Source organism: Humulus lupulus, chromosome 5, assembly GCF_963169125.1.
Source record: "Humulus lupulus chromosome 5, drHumLupu1.1, whole genome shotgun sequence".
In the NCBI taxonomy this organism is placed as follows: Eukaryota; Viridiplantae; Streptophyta; class Magnoliopsida; order Rosales; family Cannabaceae; genus Humulus; species Humulus lupulus.
In genome coordinates this window covers 53,254,587-53,275,712 of record NC_084797.1, presented here as the reverse complement: position 1 = coordinate 53,275,712, position 21,126 = coordinate 53,254,587, and the positions used below count along the sequence as shown (strand labels likewise).

The 21,126-nt window shown below is 39.2% G+C and overlaps 1 protein-coding gene and 1 long non-coding RNA gene across 2 annotated transcripts; both read left to right on the top strand.

Annotated features, from left to right (window-relative positions):
• The first annotated feature begins 12,690 nt into the window (after window positions 1-12,690).
• On the top strand, window positions 12,691-13,923 carry LOC133780413 (uncharacterized). Its single transcript, XR_009869297.1, has 3 exons — window positions 12,691-13,209; window positions 13,303-13,373; window positions 13,632-13,923. It is a non-coding gene; the product is annotated as an uncharacterized LOC133780413 (long non-coding RNA).
• Window positions 13,924-14,270: 347 nt separating this feature from the next.
• Window positions 14,271-17,887, top strand: LOC133779143 (probable serine/threonine-protein kinase PBL23). The gene is made up of 7 exons (XM_062219136.1): window positions 14,271-14,315; window positions 14,403-14,494; window positions 15,018-15,025; window positions 15,377-15,574; window positions 17,132-17,195; window positions 17,375-17,434; window positions 17,593-17,887. Exons 1-7 carry the CDS (start codon window positions 14,271-14,273, stop codon window positions 17,885-17,887), a joined length of 762 nt encoding a protein of 253 aa, XP_062075120.1.
• Window positions 17,888-21,126: the final 3,239 nt, after the last annotated feature.

Here is a 21,126-nt window from a genome sequence, read left to right as displayed (position 1 = left end):
AAAAATTCTCACATCTATCTGTCAAGACATCCTTGGTCTTTTTATGCATCAACTCAGTCAATGGTGTAGCTATTCTGGAGAATCCCTCAATGAACCGCTGATAATACCCTACTAATCCCAAGAAACTCCTAACCTTTGGTACAATGCTCGCTCTTGGCCATTATCTCACTACCTCAATCTTGGTTGGATCCACCAGATTCCCATCCTTACTTAGGGAAACCAAAACTCCAATTTGCTAAACTTAGCATAAAGCCTATGCTCCCTTAGTCATTGTAGTACCAAAGGAAGATGTTTCTTGTGATGTGTCTCTGACTTGGAGCACAACAGTATATCATCAATGAATACAATCATAAACTTATGCAAGTAATCCCCGAAGACCCTATTCATGAAGTCCATGAATGCTGCAGGGGCATTAGTTAGTCTAAAGGACATGACTAGGAATTCATAATGTCCATACCTCATACGGAATGTGGTCTTTGGTATGTCATCCTCTTTAATCCTTAACTGGTGGTAGCCAGACCGAAGGTCGATCTTAAAGAACACTGTCTTCCCTTATAGCTGATTAAACAAGTCGCCGATTCTGCGAAGTGGATACTTATTATTGATAGTCAGCTTATTCAACTCCTGGTTGTTGATGCAGATTCTTAAGGATCCATCCTTCTTCTTGACGAACAAAACTGGAGCACCCCATGGTGAAAAGCCGGGTTTGATGAATCCTAGATCCAGTAATTCCTACAATTGAATCTTTAGTTCCTTTAACTATGCTTGCGCCAACCTATAAGGTGTCCTCGATACTGGCTCCTGCCTTGGCGCGAAATCTACGACAAACTCGATCTCTTTTTTATGGTGGCGATCTAGGCAGGTCTGCTGGGAATACGTCATGAAACTCACACACTATTCTGGTCTCATCTGGTCCAACTAAGACGATCCTAGAGGTATCCACTATGTTCTTTAGGAATCCTATGCAACCTTCTTGCAATAGGTCTCTAACCTACAATGCATTGATCATAGGTTCCTCCCCTTCTGGTTCAAATGTTACCATCCTTCGCTTATAGTCTATCGGCGTCCCGTACTTTGATAACCAATACATCCCCAGAATCATATCAACGTCATCCATTGCAATTTCGATCACATCCACACACAACACTCTACTGTCTATCTCTACTGGTAATGCTCTAACCCACCTACTAGAGACTACCAATTCCCTAGTTGGCAACAAAGTTCTAAATCCCCTAGCATACAGACTACAAGGTCTACAAAAACGATCTATCACCCTAGCAGATACAAACGAATGAGTAGCTCCTGAATCAACCAATGCAATAAATGAAGAACCGACACTAGAAATATGACCTATCACGACCGAGGGGCTAGCCTCAACCTTAGTCTAGGTCAACGTGGACACTTTTGCTGAGGTGACGTTGTCACTCCTCTTTGGTTCTTCCTCTCTGGCTTGTGGGGAATTCTTCCTCCAGTGAGTGACACTCCCACAGATAAAGCATGCTCTGACTCTACACTCCCCCAGATGTCGTTGCCTACACCGTGGACACTCTGGGACGCTTCTCCAGTTCTCTCCCCCACCCTACCAACCACTAAAAGCACCCCGTGCCCTTCTATCTGAACTAGGAGGAACAAATGAATTTGGGGCCTTTCTCTTGTTCTCACTGGGACCACTACCCTGGCTAGAACTGGTGAAGGGAGGCACCATCCATCGAGCATCGCACCTTGTGGCTCCTTCTCTCCATATTTTATTTCAGCCCCCTCAGCTATAAAGGCATTCTCCACTACCTAAACAAAAGTGTTAGTACTAGGATCCAGTGTTATCTTAACATCACAGGCTATCATCACATTCAATCCCCGTACAATACGATCCCTCCATGCCATATCTGTAGGCACCAAGTTCGGCATGAACTTTGCCATCCAATCAAACTTTAAAGCATATTCTATAATAATCATTCTGTTTTGGGTCAGATTAGTAAACTCATCCACCTTTGTAGCTCATTGAAAACATCCTTGAAATCGTCCCAGGCCATAGTAGTCACATCCCTCCTCTGAGACACGACTTCCCACCAGATACGGGCATCATCCCTCAACATGTAGCTGACACAAGCCACCCTCTCTCATTTCCTTCCACCCTCATAAAATCCAATATGGAAGAAAGCATATTCCTCCACTGCTCTGCTCGCAGTGGGTCTGGGCCACCCTCAAAGGTTGGAGGGTGTTGCCTTCTGAATCTTTCTTACATAGGCTCCAACCTATTCTCCATCACAGGTTGGGCTGACATTGGTGATACACCCCGTGGAATCTATAACTCAACATCCCACGGAAGGGCCTGCAACCTCAGTTCTTGGAGTTCATCTCTAGTTTGCTAATGTCCAACTTGCATTTCTTCAAACATTTGTTGTCAGTTCTGTGGGGTAGGTGGAGGGTCCTGACCTTGGTTGTCATCTTTGGCCATATTACCGCAGAGTCTAATTGATCGATGGGGAATAACTTCAATATGTCTGCAATCAATGATGTCACACATTAGGCATGATAACAGCGTCCAAAAACCACCTCCTAGTCCAATCAATCAACTACAAACATCAAATCAACACAATGTATGGATAGCATAAACATATAACAATCAAAGGGGCCATGCCCTAACATCATATACATATTCATCATGCTTTATCTAAATCACTTAGGTAAACTGTGTAATTTATTTAAGCAATTAAGCAGATAAATCAACCATTCACAATGTGTCCCTCAAAACAACCAATGCCATGGTGGCTGGGTAGGCCAAACATGTATGTGCCCCTCCATGCCGACCCATATCAATTCTGGTAAATGCATAACTTTAAATAGATAAAAGACTATACATATAACGACCTATGTCGACCCAGGTGCATTACCAGGAACTGGGTTCATGGTCTTCTAAGAACGGGTGAGTTCAACACCCTAGATGGCCACGCCATGGCACCCTGCATTCAACATGTTTGTTGCCGTCCCTGACCTTTGGCAATTCTGACCTTCGCCGATCAATCATAATTACACAAACATAGCATAAAAATCATAAACATTCACACATATCATTAGACACAAATTATCGGGCCATGCCCTGCTCTACGGGCACAAACAATTTTCTTACCTGTTTCACGAGCTAACTAACTAGTGTGATACCGAGCATGATCCCCTAAACCTGAGCCTTGGCAGTAAAGCCTAGTCATAATGGAATAATAATAATTATCTATCAAGCCCTAAACCAATTATAAGCTTCAGAATAATATTCTACCCTCCAGGACCTCGAATCTTATTAATCTGAGTAGTAGACTCCTTCCAAGCCCTTTAATTTGAGTTTCAGAGCTTAAAAGCCTAGTTTGGCCAAAGATCCCTATTAGTTGCGGCGCCCTCAATTAGAGCCGCGACGCCCCCACATTTAGAGTCGCGACCCTCTACAAGTCAGAAAGTCCAGCTCTCAATTTCTCTTGACACGCGCCGCGACACTCTCTGCCCAGAGCCGCGGCGTTGAGGCGAATCAGCGAATCCCATAACATTTATGAGTTCATGTAGACCGCGACACTCAAGAACAGAGCCACAACACGACCCCAGAAGCCCAGAATTTCCAGCATTTTCAGTTTTCTAAACCCCCAGCAAATCGATCCAAACATGTTCTAATGCCATAATTGAGTCCCAAAATACTTCCACTACACCAAGAGGAGTACATAAACCCTAAAATTTAACCAAAAACCTCACCACTACCTAACTTAATCTCTTTAGTTTAAAACACCCATAACTATGGTTAGAGCTTACCCCAACAACAAATTATGACCTTGAATTGGCTCAGACTTCCTCCTAGCTTGATTTCCCCAAGTCTCCAACCTTAAATCCTCAATTTCTGAGCAAACTCCATAAAAGTTCCTGAAACTCCTCCAAGCACCAAAAGAGAGATAGAGAGAGAGAGAGAGAGAGGTCTGCTGAGAGTGTTTAGTTTCATTCCTAAATGTTCTGATGAGATAAGTCCAACCAAGTCTACCCCTTAGGCTCAAAATGACCAAATTACCTATAAGACCAATCTTAGCCCTTCAATACCACCAAGGATAAATCCATCATTAGCCACATTCCTGCTAATTTCCTTGAGTATTCTTGTAAATCTTCAATTACTACTGACATACCCAAGTAATCACTTAATAACTACCCATTACCCGGTAAATCCCGAACGCAAGCCAAATTCCCAAAATACCCCAAGGCTCACCCTGAGCTGGGTATTCGACCCTATTGTGAACATTTCACTAATCCGCTCCCTAGGACCACCTTGGACCACACATCTCAAATATATCTCCACAATACTATGGTATCAGTCATAACACACACATAATGTACATTTATGCCCTCAACGTGCCAACATTACAAATAAATCCTAATTACTAGGAATGGGCCCACATGATTATTTAATTCACCTAAACATGCATATCTAGTCATATAATTGTATAATTTGAGTAATCATGTACTAATATACATATATCTCAATTAATCACGTAATAACACAATTAAATAAATTATTTCCCTCCCGGCACCCTAATCAGGGCACTCATCCTTATAAGCGGATTTGGGGTGTTACAGAGTTTACTTATAACAACAGTTACCATGAACCCATTACGGTTTCGCCATATAAAGTCCTATACGGGAGAAAGTGTCGATCCCCAATTTATTGGCACAAAGTGGGTGAGAGACGATTCTTAGGACCGGAAAAAGTCGATCAAGTTACAAAGGACATCATAAGGATACAAGAATGATTGCAGACCTCAGTTGAACGATAATGCAAATATGCAGATCGATGTCGAAGAGCTGTAGTCTTTGAGGTTGGAGATAATTTATTTGTGAAGGTATCTCCTTTAAGGGGAGCCTTGCGGTTTGGAAAGAAAGGGAAACTAAGTCCGAGATTCGTTGGACCGCTCTAAATGTTGGAAAGAAGCAGAGGATTAGTTTACCGATTACCCCATCCACTCGCTTTGGCTCGAGTGCATGACATATTTCACGTATCTATGTTAAGAAAATATGTGGAAGTTCCTACTCATGTACTCAGTTACGAACAATTGGATGTAGATCCAAAGCCATGCTAGAAGAAACATCCAATTATATTTTTGGATTGGAAAAAGACAAGGTGTTACACAATAAGACTATTCCCTTGGTTAAGGTATATTGGTGAACCCACGGAGTAAAATAAGTAACTCTAGAAACTGATGGCAAGATGAAAGAATTAAACCCACAATTGTTTTAAGTTTTGATGATGAAACTTGTATAAATTGTAGGTATTGTAATGCCTAGGGCACCGGGTAAAATTCGGGTTTACAGGAAATTTTTATTCTTGGATATTTTATTCCCAAGTATTTTGATACTTGTAAGAAATATGGTAAGTGTTGTACCCTAATTTTAGTTCAAGTCCTAAACTCAGCTTGGGTATAGCTGGCAAATAAATACACGGAGAAATAACCAAGGAAATTATCTGTTTATAATCTACATATGCAACTTCAGTGTTAGGCGTCTTGGGTTTAACCTGAGCTACAGACATGAAGGTTGTGAAGCACGAGCTCATGATATTCAAATGGATGCCGAAGTACGAGCTCAGAGATGATATCCAGCTCGTGATAATTCAAATATATTGCGTACCCGCATATCCCCAAGGACTCGGGTACTTTTATATGATTATTTATGACCAGCCTGTCATATTTAATGTCCCAGATATTAGGAGACCATTTCTTTGATGATCAAATCATTTCCCAATATAAATGGGAATTGTTTGTATTAAATGTAATAAATATGCAAATTCGTGATTGACTCACGCGGTTACCCAAACTTATCCATGCAATTTCTCTATAAATACTGCGAATATTGGACAAGGAAAGGGACGATTATTATGTAATACTGAAACTCTACAAAAATAGAGAGAGAAACCGCAATAATATAGACTTGTGGACTAGGTGGATTTTAACCACTGAACCACGTAAAAGATTTGTGTTCTTGTGAATTTATTTCATATTTTAGTTTATTCTTAAGCACTAATCACCCTTATTGTTTCTTAAATACACTGTTGGCGAAAAACCGCTTCAATAGTTTGATGATTTCATTGAGAGGACGAAATTAGTGCTTTCATCAAAATCCTAGTCAAATTTCATCATGGTGGTCACCCGCTCAATGCACGACAATGAGATAAAACAGCCTGGTGGACAGGAGGCCCATCATACCGCTGTTTCAAACGAGCATGGCCCTAAAGTTTAGCAACGTCCGGGAAAGAAACCAGTGGGTCACGACGATACTGGGAATTTGGCGTCATGGCCACCAAATCCAAACCTAGACTACTTAACTATTGCAAAATATGCAGTTAAGAAGCCATCTTGCTATGGAAAACATGCAAATTGAGGAGGTTTTGGCTAGGTTACCCCTTCTTGCAACCGACGTAAATGTCGGAAAGAGGAAAAGTGGGTTTCATAAGTCCCACAAGAATAACTGATCAAACCTGAGTCGGTCAGTCAGAACCGCGACCCCAAGTTCTATGCCTACAGCGCGAGATCACCAAAATGCTCAAGCTAGTGGCCCTCATAGGAGTCATCGGTACGTCAGTCGATCGGTTAGAACTGCGACCCTAAGTTTGGTGCCTCCTTCACACGCGCCTGGGAATACCTATGGAAATCCACGAGGAGGGGCTGGGATAGGCTCACAGAGAGAGAATGTTCCAGGTAACCCTCCTGCATCGCGAACAGATTGTCAGGCGCAGAGAGCTAGAAGTAATGGGCCAGAACAGAGGCGGGCCAATTTAGTTCACCCTCAGGCACGCGTTGAAAATCCAGATCCTCAGCCTCATCCGCGAGCTGTAAGCTTCACAGATGGAAGTTATTGGACTGAAAGTGGTCGAAGTGGTAGGTCCTATGGTGATCTAAGAAATCATCTAAGTTTGGCACAATGCCCTTAATACGATTCATAGACTGATTTGCGTGATCCCCTGAATTCGTAGAGAAGAAATTCAACTCGAGATGAGGACGTTAGTCACACTCGTCAAGAAGGAGGTCCTTCCATAGTATGTGATAATGAGAATTCCCACTAAACCAAGCTCGAGTTTGGAGGGACAATATCCCATCAAATGCCTAATGTAATGCCCTGGATAGCCAAGACCGTTACACTGTGTGCTTACAAATGTGCGAGACTTGCTAATCAAGTCATTTAGTTAAAAACGTGTTACTGAAAACTATAATTGAGCTAGGGTTAAAAGAGTTTGGCCACAAAAGTTACTTTTCATACATTTGAATATTTTAGTACATGGGATCCCAAAAGAAATAACGTTTGAAAGACAGTTTACAAAAAAAATTCAGAACAAATGTACTGCTACTATCCACTCTAAGGGAAAAATAGACATTTAGGTTCTCCCCTTCCTGTATCACTCCTCGGTCGTGGCGGCCGATCAGCTGAATATGTACATTCAGCCCAAAACCTCTCCATCTCTGGCCTGGTCCACTTTGCTCTTGCCTTTACCTGCACCACGTAGCACTCGTGCGCCTAGGCCCAGCAAGAAAACACAATCACAGAGCATAATCATCAACAAACAACTGGATAACCCATACAGTCATATACTCAACATTCCAGATACTCACATTAATCAAGTATTCAACATACTAAGCACATCAATTCATATCAATAATAAAATCACATATGATAATCAGGGCTACGCCCTTAGGCCGCACCCTCTGTTTATCCCACTAACTCCAGCCCGCTTAAACCGAGCTCAGTGAATATTAATCTGTCCTCAGCTACTAGTGGCCGAGTCGCGCCCTGTGTGCAAATATTGATTATAGAACCCTTAGGCCATTTATCACATGTCCCATGGCATAATACCACCAATGACATTATACAGATATAGGGTGCACTTCGTCCCAACACAATCATATAACCGGGTGCAGTTTTCTTACCTTTAGATTTCGCTAGCTTGTTCAATTTGATCCTCAAGCACGATCCCGTCTGAACCTTAGTGTGCACCTAGTCACAGCCATAGATCAGAACCATCACCAAACCTCAAATCCAAAACCTAGCCTAAGGACCAATCCCGAGCCCTCGGGAAGCCCTAATTCCACCAAACGGGGTGGTGGAATCAAACCCCGAGCCCCCGGGCAAAAACCCTAAGAAATAACCCAAAAACCACTTTTCGGAAACAGGGTAGCGCTACAGCGCTATAAAGAGGGCGTTGTAGCACTACAAATAAAACCAAAAGCACCAGGAAACCCAAGCCTGGCGCTGTAGCACCCAAAGGCTAGCGCTACAGCGCTAGTCACAAACCAGCAACACTCTGTTTTTTCCTTCTTTGATTTTCCTCGAACCAAAACCCTTTGGAACCCTTCCAAACCTCAACTAAACACCAAATTGAGTCTACCATCACCTATATCTCATACCATACAACCCAATAACACAAGTCTTAACCACATCCTTCATCAAACTAAAAAAATAAACATTGAGCCCAATAACTCAAAGATTCAACAAGAAACTCAGAAACTTAGACCTTCAAAGCCAGAATTTGTCACCTCCTATGGAGAATTTCAACCTTTAGTTATTCCTAGCATCCAACCAGCCTCAAGCCCTTCATCTCCTCAAGCTTATATCCCTGTATTCATCCAAAACTCAAGCTTAGAAACCATCTCAATAAAACTCATAAAAACACATCAGGAAACCTTAAAACTTACCTTAATTTAGTGGCTAATCCCTGCTAGCTCTTCTAGTTCCAGTAAGGTATTTAGCCCTAAGCTCCAACCTGAGCTTACTCTGGGATTCCAGCTCCAAAACTCACAAAGATAGTGAAAATATGACCCAACCGAAAGAGAGAAAGTGATAGCTCCAAGTGTTCTGTTTTTCTTTCCTTCCTTCCTTCTTCTTTTCTTTTCCTTAAGCTTCTGAGTCTATCTACAACTTCCTCTAAAGCCATAAAGCAGAATATAACCTATCCTTTATTAAGCCACCTTGCCCTCCCAATAATAACTAAACCTTTAAATCACAGTAGGGGCATTTTGGTCATTACTCCTAATTCCCGCTAATTCCTCGAGTGTCTTCAATATTTATTTCTTACTTCTCGATACCTAACTAATCACCAATTATATTTCTCAATATCAAATAGTCTCCAATATATTCTCCAAATTCTCAGATATATCCCCAGGCTCACCCCGAGCCGAGTGTAAATCCCCGCTGTGACTTTCCCGCTAAAACGCTTGCTAGGATCGCCTCGAGTCACAAGCTAAAAATATATCCACATAATAATGTGGTCTCAACATTTTATCACAGATAGTTACATTTATGCCCTCAACGGGCCAAAATTACAAATATGCCCTTATAACCTAATCAGGGCCTACATGCATACTAATACACATATTCATGCATCACATATATCCAAATAATCATATAAGCACGCTTGTCACATAATCATGCATTTTCATCATTAATACACATAACTTCCAATTGTGCCCTCCCGGCACACCAATCAAGGCCTTTAAGCCTCAACAGTAATTTTGGGTCATTACACGTACGATAGGATGGGAGCTGTTGAACAGCCCCAAAATAACCTAGGGACTAAGGACGAAACCCTCGAGAGGTTAGCTCAGATGGAGGAGCAAATGAAGAAGCTTCTATCTGGAAAAGAAAAAGACGATTGTGACTTAGAGGATGAGCTCGAGCTTTTCTCTCCAAATATTGTAGCAGCCACATCCGGCGGGTTTTAGAATGCCACCCTTGTCAAAGTTTGATGGAGATGGGGATCCGTCTGATCACCTTGGGATGTTTAAAACCATGATGATGGCCGACAACGTTGGACCTGATCTAAGATACATTTTATTCCCCTAATCTCTGATCGGGCCAACTAGGTAGTGATTTAAACAGTACAAGAGGCATTCAATTAGCTCATGGAAGATATTTTCTGCTGATTTCAAGAGAGCATTCAGGGCTTCCCAGATTACCCAGATTAAGACTGATTCATTTTCTCATGTAAAGCAACAACCTAACGAACCATTGAAGGCAGATCTAAGTAGGTTTTCCAATGTTGTTGCGCGAGCTAGAGTTGCCGATGATAGCTCCAAGCTCATGGCAATGAGGACAGGAATCCTTGTTGGAGGCAACTTATGGCAAGAATAACAGAGAAAAGGCGTTAATAGTGTGGACGAGTTCTTGTCACAAGATCAAGATGGGTTAATCTGGAAGAGGCGTGAGCTTCTGTCGCAGGAACTAGCCAGAACCCTGTCCAACCCGTTGGAGCGATAACGGATGTTGCAGCTAAGGCTCAAACCGTTACCCAGAATAACCAAGGGGGAAATAATAAGAGGAAGGGAAATGGTAAGGGCGACCAGAGCGGAATAAAGAAAAATAAGTCCGGGGAAAAATTCAAGCCTGCTTATGCAACCTAGACAGACCTCACGGATACTAGGGAGCACATCTTCCTAGCCAATTCTACTCGCCTTCCATGGATGAAGCCAGAACCATAGAAAAAATAAAGACCGAAGAGAGATCTTTCGATGTTCTGTCAATTTCACAATGATATCGGTCACAACACTAATGACTGTAGATAGCTGAAGGATGAGATCGAGACCATAATTAGGGTAGGACTTTTGGCCCAGTATGACCGAAACCGAGTGCTCCGTAATCAGCTCGCTGGACAAAACCCTCCGTCAGCTCTTGAAGCTCCAATGAATCAAGCCAGAGTTCAAGTGAATCAGGACAACCCTCCTTCGATAACAAGGGGAGATATAACTACCATTTCGAGTGGGCCCCATCTGGCAAGGATGAGCAGAGGTGCCCAGAAGTGGTACATTAACGAACTGAAAACCCATAACAGAGTGGAGTTCATCCCAGAACAACGGTTATAAAAACAACAACGATTGGAAAAATAACCAATCATATTTAAAGAAGAGGATGCTAGTCACATCTAGTTCCCACATAATGATCCTTTGGTCATAACCATTCAGCTCGCCAACCGAAGAGTACGGAGGACACTAGTAGATAACGGCAGTTCTGTGAATCTGCTTTTCAGGTCTACCATGGAAATGATGGGGTTGTCTGTAATAGAACTGAAGGTGTCCTCAATGATTCTGTACGGATAATCTGGTGAAGGATCTACTTTTCTTCTGTTGTTAAGATTGAAAAAAATCTTGCTGATGAAAGGAAGGAGTTGATAAATTTCTTACAAAAGAATCTGGACATTTTTTCCTGGTCACACGAAGACATTGTGGGAATAAGCTCAAGTGTAATCATGCACACACTAAACTTGGACAAGAACGTGCCTGCAAAATCCCAAAAATAGAGGCGTTAGGGAATAGTCCGAGCTGAAGCACTGGAGGAAGAATAAGCTCGACTATTAAAGTGTGGGTTTATTTGTGAAGCAAAATACCCGATCCGGGTTCCCAATCTCGTGTTGGTCCCAAAGGCAAATGGGAAATGTAGGACCTCCATCGATTTCTCCAACCTGAACAAATCTTGCCCCAAGGATTGCTTCCCACTGTCAAGGATTGATCAGTTAGTAGATGCCACGGTGGGTCACGGGCTCATGTCCTTTATGGATGCGTATTCTGGATATAAATAGATCGCGATGAATCATGTATACCAAGAACATACTAGCTTTATGACCCCAACGAATGTATATTGTTATAAAGTCATGCCCTTCGGGTTGAAGAATGCCGGAGCTACCTATCAGCGATTAGTCAACAAAATGTTTGTTAATCAGATCGGGAAGAATATGGAAGTATATGTTGATGATATGCTTGTAAAATCCAAGACTGCCGGTAACCATGTATCCGATTTTAAAGAATGTTTTGAGACCTTAAGGAGGTATGGTATGGTATCGAAGTAGCATCAGGAAAAGTTCTAGAGTTCATAGTCAATACGAGGGGGATAGAGGCGAATTCTGATAAAATTAGATCACTGTTAGACATTCCTTCATCCTGGTTGTGCAAAGAAATTCAAAGCCTGATTGGAAAGGTAGCAACTTTGAATCTTTATATTTCAAAATCCACTAACAAGTGCTTGCCATTCTACAACTTGCTAAGGGGAAACAAGAAATTTGAATGGACAGAGGAGTGCGAGCAGGCATTCCTTGACCTAAAAACACACTTGGCTGAGCCCCTAGCATTGTCTAAGCCTCTATCTTGAGAGCCTCTATTCCTTAAATTGGGCGTAACAAAAAATGCAGCCAGTGCGGTGTTAGTTCGAGAAGAAAACTGTGCTAAAAAACCAGTGTATTATATAAGAAAAGACTTCTCGGAGATAAAAAACGATATCCACTGATAGAAAAGTTGGCATTCTGTCTGATATTTGCTTCTAGGAAGCTCCAACCATATTTCTAGTCCCATTCAATAAACGACATGACCGACCCACCTTTAAGGTAGGTATTGCAAAAACCTGAAACGTCGAGACGTCTTTTAAAATGGGCAGTTGAACTCAGCCAGTTCGAGATATTTTAAGTGCCAAGGACCTAAATCAAAAGTCAGGCCCTTGCTAATTTTATGGCTCAATGCACCGGATTTCAAGAGGAGTTCACTACAACAATTTTTACATTAAAAATAGCACATATTTAAAAGTGTTATTAATAGACAATTAAAAAAAACACGGATCCCACCATATTACACGGATGAAAATTACATGGCGCCATATAAAATATAATTATGCGCCAAATGAAAATAACAGAGACGAAATTTCTCTCAGCCTCTGCCTCTCTTTCTTACACTCAGCTTCTACACAACCACGTTATTCTCCTCCACTCACTCTCGTCTACATAACCACGTTTCTACACTAATTTTTGGTTTCGTCTCGTCTATCTCTGCCTCACGCGAGTCGCTAGAGCACATGACGTCGGTGCGAGCTTCCAGAGGACACAACGGCGATGGGTTTTCTGGTTCGCTCTCTCTCCTCTCCTCTCTCACCGATCCGCCCTCCAAACGATGCTGCCACCTCTATGACGCCGACGCGAACGCCGGTACCTGCAAACTACACCTCTACGACGCCAACGTCGGTACACTATCATCTCTCAACATTTATATATATAAATGTTTAAATGTTTTTTTTTATTTTATTAATTTTGTTTCTGTATATTAACTTTTTTCTCTCTCTCTGATTAGCTATGAAGAAAAAATCAGTCTGATTTTAAGGTATATCTACTTTATGAGTCGATGGCAAAGTTGCATTTATTTCTTGGTCGACAACTAGGGAATAGCTCAGGTGAGTATTTAATTGCTTTTCTGTTTGGTTCTCTGTACTGTATGTATTCTCCTTGAGATTTGTTATCAATACAGGAATGCCTCTGTTGTTAAGGTATTTCTGAATTTTGGGGACTTGAGATGGGGCAATGTCTTTATTTGGTTCATACCTGGATTCTGAAACTGGTAAGTACTTTTTATCTTCTTTTTGTATCTTAATTATTATTTAGATTTTGTTGTTATTCTATGAATCTAGCTACATTCAATTATGTTGGTGAGGGAAGACAATTCTTTACATATTTTAATGATGGCTTAATTTCGTATATTCATTTCCAGTTCTACATAAAAGTTGAGGGAAAGGGGGAGTTTTAGTCCCACACTATTTACTAGGTCTGTCCCTGCATAATAAAATTCAATGATATTTTCTAGGTTGTTTTGTTACAGGGGTGCTTCACTTTATTCATGTGATCATCATCCTGATGCACTTCGCCAGCTAGATCAGCATTTGAAAACATAAAAGAAAGTATACTACCATTGTTTTTTTTTTTGTTCTTTGCAACAGTTTATGCTATTTCAAATTGGAGGTGGTTCCTGATAGCTTTTTGCCATGTTATTGGAAGTGAGATTGAATCTTTAGTGAAGTTGAAGGAGGCGTTTCATAATTGTAAAGATACAGAAAATGAGATTGTGTTGAAGATACAAAGGTTAATTCATTTCACTATTTCCTTTAAAAATCATGATCACTAGGATTGATTAATTTCCTTGCATATTCTGTACTATGTATTGAAACTTCTATTTTGATAATAATAATAAACCATATATACATTTTTATAATTGTAGATTAATTTTATATATCTTTCATATTTTATTTTGCTTTTCTTGGTTTAAATCTTTCTGTTATTTTTATGTTTAGTGCACCTGCATTTTATTAAATTATATCCAAATGTAGTACTTCCTCTTTTATAATTTGGAATTAGGAAGACATCTTGGATTAATCCTCTTTTATCTTCAAGTTTTCTGAAGACAACTCTGCTTTCGTAATATACTTTTAGGTGGTCAAAATCTTGATGATACAATTCGAAAATGGCACCAAAAATACCGATGAAGAAATGGCGCAAAGGATCTCAGGTATCAGTTTGCTTTTACGACTCAGTTTGAAACAATTATTTTAGTTTCTGGATTCATTTTTAACATTTTGAATATGTGGAGAAATAGAACAGTATAGAGATTATTAAAGATGCAGAAAAAGAAGAAAATGTTGATGCAGTTGAACATGTGGAAGTTGGAGAAAAGAATTGGATGGTGCGGTATGCTAAGAAATTTAGAACTAAAAGGGTTAATTAATTTGAGTTGGGGATGTGAATGTTTATATATATATATATATTTCAAACATATTGTTTTTTATTAGATTTTTAATTATTTCATTATGAGAAACAATGATTAATATAGTGAGATGAAATGAGAGTAAAAGGTTATAAAAGATGAAAAGTTATCATCTAGGAATTACGACCAAGTTATCATTTTATTAGTTCTTATGCTAAGGTGATTTTGACACTAAGAAAACTATTGTTTAGATAAACGATAGATGATATGATATATCATTGTCTTCATTTGGAATTAAAAGCTTGTGTTGTTTGTAGAATAGTATATTTCTCAAATAAGCTGACTTGTTATTTGTAAATATGTATATGCTTTTAATTTAGTGACTTGTTTGTCAAAATATGAATATTATATATAGATAAGATAAATGAAATTAAATATGATTTTATGATAGCTAATTAGATAACTCATGATACTATATTCTTATGATCCCTTTTTTGTATCTTGAAGTGATTTGGGTGATGTCTCTAGAAAGATTTTTATCGCAAATCTAAGGCTCAAATCATAGAGATTGAGTTGTTTGTTTGCGTCAGCTGTTTCACCTCAAAACAAACCAAACAGTTTGGCATTTCTAGAAAACTGCATTTATTATTTTATTGTATTGAGAAGAAACCAATAAATTTGCACAGTAAAAACACCCTCCAAGTATTTGCCATACAAGAGAAAATTGATTTGTTTAGTAGATTTTACATTTAATTTCACAAATGGTTCTACCATTTGGGAATGTCAAATGACTCATAATTCTTTATTCAAACTTTATCTCAAATTGGTTTTGGTGCTTGATTATCATTGTGATATTTGCTTTGTAGGACTTGCTAAACCTGCTCCTGTTATAGAAACTTTTTGTACCGATGAATTAGTTTTGCAGCATGTGAAACTTGATGGAGTTGTTACTTTGGTTGATTCCATGAATGCAATGCAACACCTTAATGAAATAAAACCAAGATTTGTGGTTAACGAGGCTGTAGAACAAATTTCTTATGCTGATTGTATTATTTTTGAACAAGGTAGAGTTTTTTTTTTAAATAAGAAAACAAGTTAGAGTGTATTCATTGAATCTGACATTTGTTTTTAAAATGTGAGGTGATTCTGAGCTTTCAAGCTAATTGGATTCCAACTATTTCAGCAGATAGATTTAGTGACTGAGGTTGAGCTGGAAAAAGTATTATTTTCTTTCTCTGATTTTTCCTTTCCAATCTTTTTTCTCTGTTTTTTTTTCCTTTAAATTTATTTGATTTATAAAGAGTATCGCTTCAAATAAAAAATAATAATTTATTTGGAGTGAATAGAATCTATATATAACAAACTAGGTTTACTTGGCTTTGTTGACGATATGGATTTTATGTTGTAAAGAGTTCTTTCTTTATCTAGTGTGCCCTCTATGGTTGACATGTTTTTTGTAGTGTAGTAGACACAAGTATTTGGTTAGGTGGAATTTCTTTGTCTCTTATTTTGTGTTATGAATAGATTAGTGTTAATCTAAATATTTTAATTTTCAATTATTAAAAAGAAATGCAATACTGACTCTTAACCTAAGCACTTTGTAGAGGCAAACTAATGCTAACATGGAATAGGACAAGATCCAAAATTCCCCAGGCTTCTCATCTTGACAAAGTGCATGATCAGCAACTGGACTTTCACTCATGCATGTGAATTTGTTTTGAATTGCATTTACTTCAAGAGTCTAATCTTATGCCTATAACCATATATCAATTACAGTGTCGTTGCCTGTTGGCTTTTAGTTCAGCCAATAGCTATCAAGGCAGTGAATCTTTTGAATTATTCCTTATTTATTATCCACTAGGTATTCTTTCTCTAGGTGCATACATAAATACTTGGATGCCTGTTTTTAAGACATACGTTTCAACATATCATATTGGTCGAAATTCAATGAAAGTTTTCTACGCTAGTTTTTTCTTTTGAAACAAAAATTTGTTGTAATAATATAATCTGTCGATACAAGAAGTCTTGTGTTGTCTTTAGAATTATGTTGCTGAATCTTTTTTTCATTTTCATTAATCTTTATGTATCCATAAAGTTCTTTAGGTATCATAAATCTGAAAATAGTAATGTTGAGCGTTCTGGAACTGCTCGGGGATTGAGTGAGATCAGTTTCTTAATTTGAGAAAGATTATATTTCATATCTTGTTAGATGCAACTTATGTCTGTTCTTGATTATCTGAATTCAGGGCATAACCCTAAATATTTTGATACTTTTTGTATTTAAATATAATACATAGTGCTTTTAAATATCCTACAATTGGTAGACACATACTTTATATGTTTAGATACTCAGTTCTAGAATAACATATTAATAAGGGAAAGAAAAAAAAGTCTCACTCTTTGGTTATTACTTTTGGTAAAGATATTTTCTATTCTGCGAATGTCTATCTATTCTTTTCCTGAATTTTCATCTGTTTGTATTTTCTCTTATAGTACGTTGTGTATTTAATTCTAGTTCCTATAAAATATTATTTGGTTTAGTAGTATATTTTCTTGGCTATGCAACCTGTAAAGTCAAAATCTTTCATAGATGCATTCTAAGATTTTGTGATATGTTGCAGTTTCCACTACAAAGGCTTATATAAAATTTCTTTCTGATGGATTTGTGTCTACCAATTGTATCAGGTGACTAGACAATAACACTTTGAGTGGAGCAATTCCTGCATCTTTGGCTAACATGACATAGCTTGCCTTCCTGTAATTCTTTTCAACTTTTAACATTTTAATACTACTTGTTATCAAGGCTCCATCAAAAGTTGAATAGTTTATAAAAAGGTTTTATGGGATTTTTTTTAATGGTCTAGGGACCTGTCATACAACAATCTAAGTGGTCCAGTACCAAGGTTGCCTGCCAAGACCTTCAAGTAAGTAATTTTCTATATTGTAATTGTTGTTGTTGTTATTAAGATAGATTATATGAGAGAGTATCATTAAATAACATGTTACACCCGCTCTAATTTGCTTCAAGCCTGGTATGCATTTGTCTACTAATTCTTGGGTTTGGTTTCCTTCTTTGGTGGAGGTACAGACACAACCAAATGGCAACAAACAACTTCAGCAGCAAGTACTTGGTTGGAAAAGGTGGTTTTGGAAATGTCTACAAAGGCTGTCTCAGAGATGGTGCAGTAGTAGTAGTTAAAAGGCTTAAAGATGGTAATGCCATTGGTGGTGAGATTCAATTCCAAACTGAAGTTGAGATGATCAGGCTGGCAGTTCACATGAACCTTCTTCAGCTTTTTGGGTTTTGTATGACGGCCTCTGCGAGTCTCTTAGTTTACCTCTCTATGGTAATGCCATGGAGCAAGTTTCATGCATGATTTACTTTTATGTATCTTGTAATGTTTCTGTTTTTCATTTTTGAAGTAAAAAATGTTCAAGATTATAAAACTTTATTATGTTATGCTTTCAAACTTAAGTTAGAACTAAGATCTCATGAAGTAGACACATTCATGGTTTGAATTAGTTATTGTTTAATGTAATACTTATAGTTTATCAATCTATTGAGAATTACATTTTATGATTAATTTTGATTTTTTTTTATCAAAATACAATAATGAAAATCTTTTAATTAAAAAAAACACCTTAAGTATACTTATCAAAATAAAATTTAAAATATATTATCCACACTAAAGTAAGAAAATTTTATTACTATACTTTTAATATGTTATGATTTAGAAACTTATTATAAGCATAACAAATCGTTATGATTTATATAATATAACAAACTAAAAACGTTATCAAAATAATCAAATGTAACAGTGGAAAAGTGTTATGCAAAAAATATAAGATTAAACGTCAAATTTATAACTAAATACTCTAACTAAATGTTATTATTTGAATATTATAGCAACTAAAAATGTGTTATTGAATAGTTTAAGATAACATCGAACATAACATTCGAATACTCTTATAGAAAAGACAGGACTTTTAATAACAGGGGCTATGTTAGCATTTTTAGAAGCGTTATCAATACTCCCGGTTAGCAGTTTTTAAGTGTTATGAATACTATTTTTTCTTGTAGTGGTTTTTGAAGGAACCAGTGCAAGAGTTGTTGAAAATATTCGTAGATAAATCAAAGAACGAGAACGGATCAAGAGCTGGGATCATATTAATCTGCCCTGAACGACATTGATTCCATACAACTCTGAGATTCAGATTCGAAGCATCTAACAACCAATCAGAATGTGAGGCATTACTGGCTAGACTGAGGGTGGTGAGGAACTAAAAGCGAAGGTCGTCCAGTGTTATAGCGATTCTCAGCTCGTGGTTAATAAGGTGTTGGGAAAGTATCAAGCTCGAGGCACCAGGATAGCGATGTACCTAGCTAAGGTGAAGGGGGAGATATCTGAATTTGAATACAACACTGTCGAATAGATACCTCACGAGCATAACTATAATGTTGATGCTTTGGCAAGGCTTGTCACCACTAAGGAAGCTGAGACTTTGAATGTATTGCCAGTAGATTTCTTGGAGAGTCCGAGCGTGACAGAAAAAATGGTAGAGGTTGAGATGATCGATACAAGGCCGACCTAGATGGCCCCTATAATGGAATACCTCACAACAAGAAGGCTACCTGAGGAAAGAAAGGATGCAAGAAGAATAGTTTATCAAGCTTTGAGGTATGTGATAGTGGACGGTACATTATACCGATGTGGTCATTCATTGCCTCTCCTACGGTGTGTACAACCTGAGGAGGCCAAAATAATTCTGAAAGAGGTGCGTGAATGCTTTTGTGGAGATCATCCTGGGGGGGAAAACCTAGCATTGAAAATATTGAGGCAGGGCTATTTTTGGCCCACTTTAGTGAAAGAATCCATCTTATATGTTCAGAAATGCGACAAATGCCAGCGCTTTGCCACAGTTGCCCGACTGCTCAAGTCAAGCTAACAATGATCTCATCCCCATGGCCATTTGCAATCTGGGCAAGGGATGAGGTTGTTATGCGGTGGTGGAAATCGATTATTTCACAAAGTGTGTAGAGGCCGAGCCTTTAGCAACCATCACTTCAAAGAGAGTCCCAGACTTCGTGGTGAAGAATATTGTATGTTAGTTTGGGCTTCCTAAAAAGATCATGTCGGACAATGGGACCCAGTTCGACAATGATCTCTTTACTAACTTCTGTGAAAAATACAGCATTATTAAGAGTTTCTCGTCAGTAGCATATCCACAAGCCAATCCCCCGTTTCTGATGGTTCTAGTAAGATCCGACCCTTGAATTTTTCAAGGTACGGTTCCCATGGCACGGGAGCCATGAAAGAAAAGTTACAATCCTGGTTAAAGGCCCAGCAATGGTGCAACATATCTTCCATGGACAATAATGAGGCCGTTTTTTCTTCTTTGACTGCAACTTTGGCCTCGAGCAATTTCGCCATGGCTTCATCCACCTCAGCCTGGAGTTGTCCAATTTGAGCCTGGAGAGCAGCCAAGGCAATCTTTGTAGCCTACTCACTTTCCTGGGACAAAGCGAGGGAAAACTTGGCGTCATACTCACTCTTTTGAGCAGTCGCAAAGGAAGCTTTGGTGGCCTGCTCGCCTTCTTGATAAGCTGTTAGGGCGGTCTTAGTGGAATTTATTTCGACCTGTAGCTCATCGTTTCTAGCCCTAGCCCAGGCTATACTGCGATGTTGAGCTAGGGCAGACTGCAAAACAACAAGGCAAGTTAGATGTATCCTTTGACACGATAAAAAGAAATATGTCAGCAAGGAATGATAACTTACTGTGAGGGTCATCCCTATGGCTGACTCCAAGAGGTTTTCTGGGTTCTGCTCCTCGATCATCCTCAAGTCCTTCGAGCTGGCCTTATAAGCGTGCCCCACCATGTGGCTCTCCGTCTCGTATGAGATCCCCCGAAAAGCTTCAGGGATCCTTTCTAGATCTTGGGGATCCACTGGTATTTGGACGGTCGCTGCTGGGGCATGAGGAGCTGGAGGATCAGCTTGCGATACATGATCCGGAGAAGGCGTGAACTAAGGTGCAGGAGGTGGCGGACGAATCCTCCTCTAAGTAACGGAAGACACTGGAGCTGTCGATCTCATGCCTTTCTCCTTAGCAGGAGATTTTGAGACATTTCTTGTTCTCGGAGGGGCCTTCTTCATATGTCTGGGCCTTTTCATGACAAGGCCCGAGCTGGTTTTCATGGCCTAGAAAGCGGTACGGAGGTCAGGAGCTCTGGTTTGTTCCATCTCTTCACCTGAAAAGAACAAAAGGGGATTAAATCACAAATAAAGTAAAAAACATACACAAAGAAAATAAATAAAGATCCTACCCTCCAGGTCGGGGGAGGAGTCTATTATCACGACCTCTGGCCTTGGGACTACTTGAGTAGAATGAGAGTCTACAACTAGTATTTCTTGAATCCTAGGAGGTTCAGCAACTGGTTCTACCTCAGGGTTGGACTGGTCAACATATTGCTTAAATCCAGGGGCAAATGAGCCCTGGAGAAGAGAAGGCCATCTCCTACGGTTGGTTCCATTTTCCTCAAAGCTGGCGGACCTAAAATGTAAGGTATTATCGACAACAATTGTGCCCTTAGGGTAACTATTATCATGACGCACAA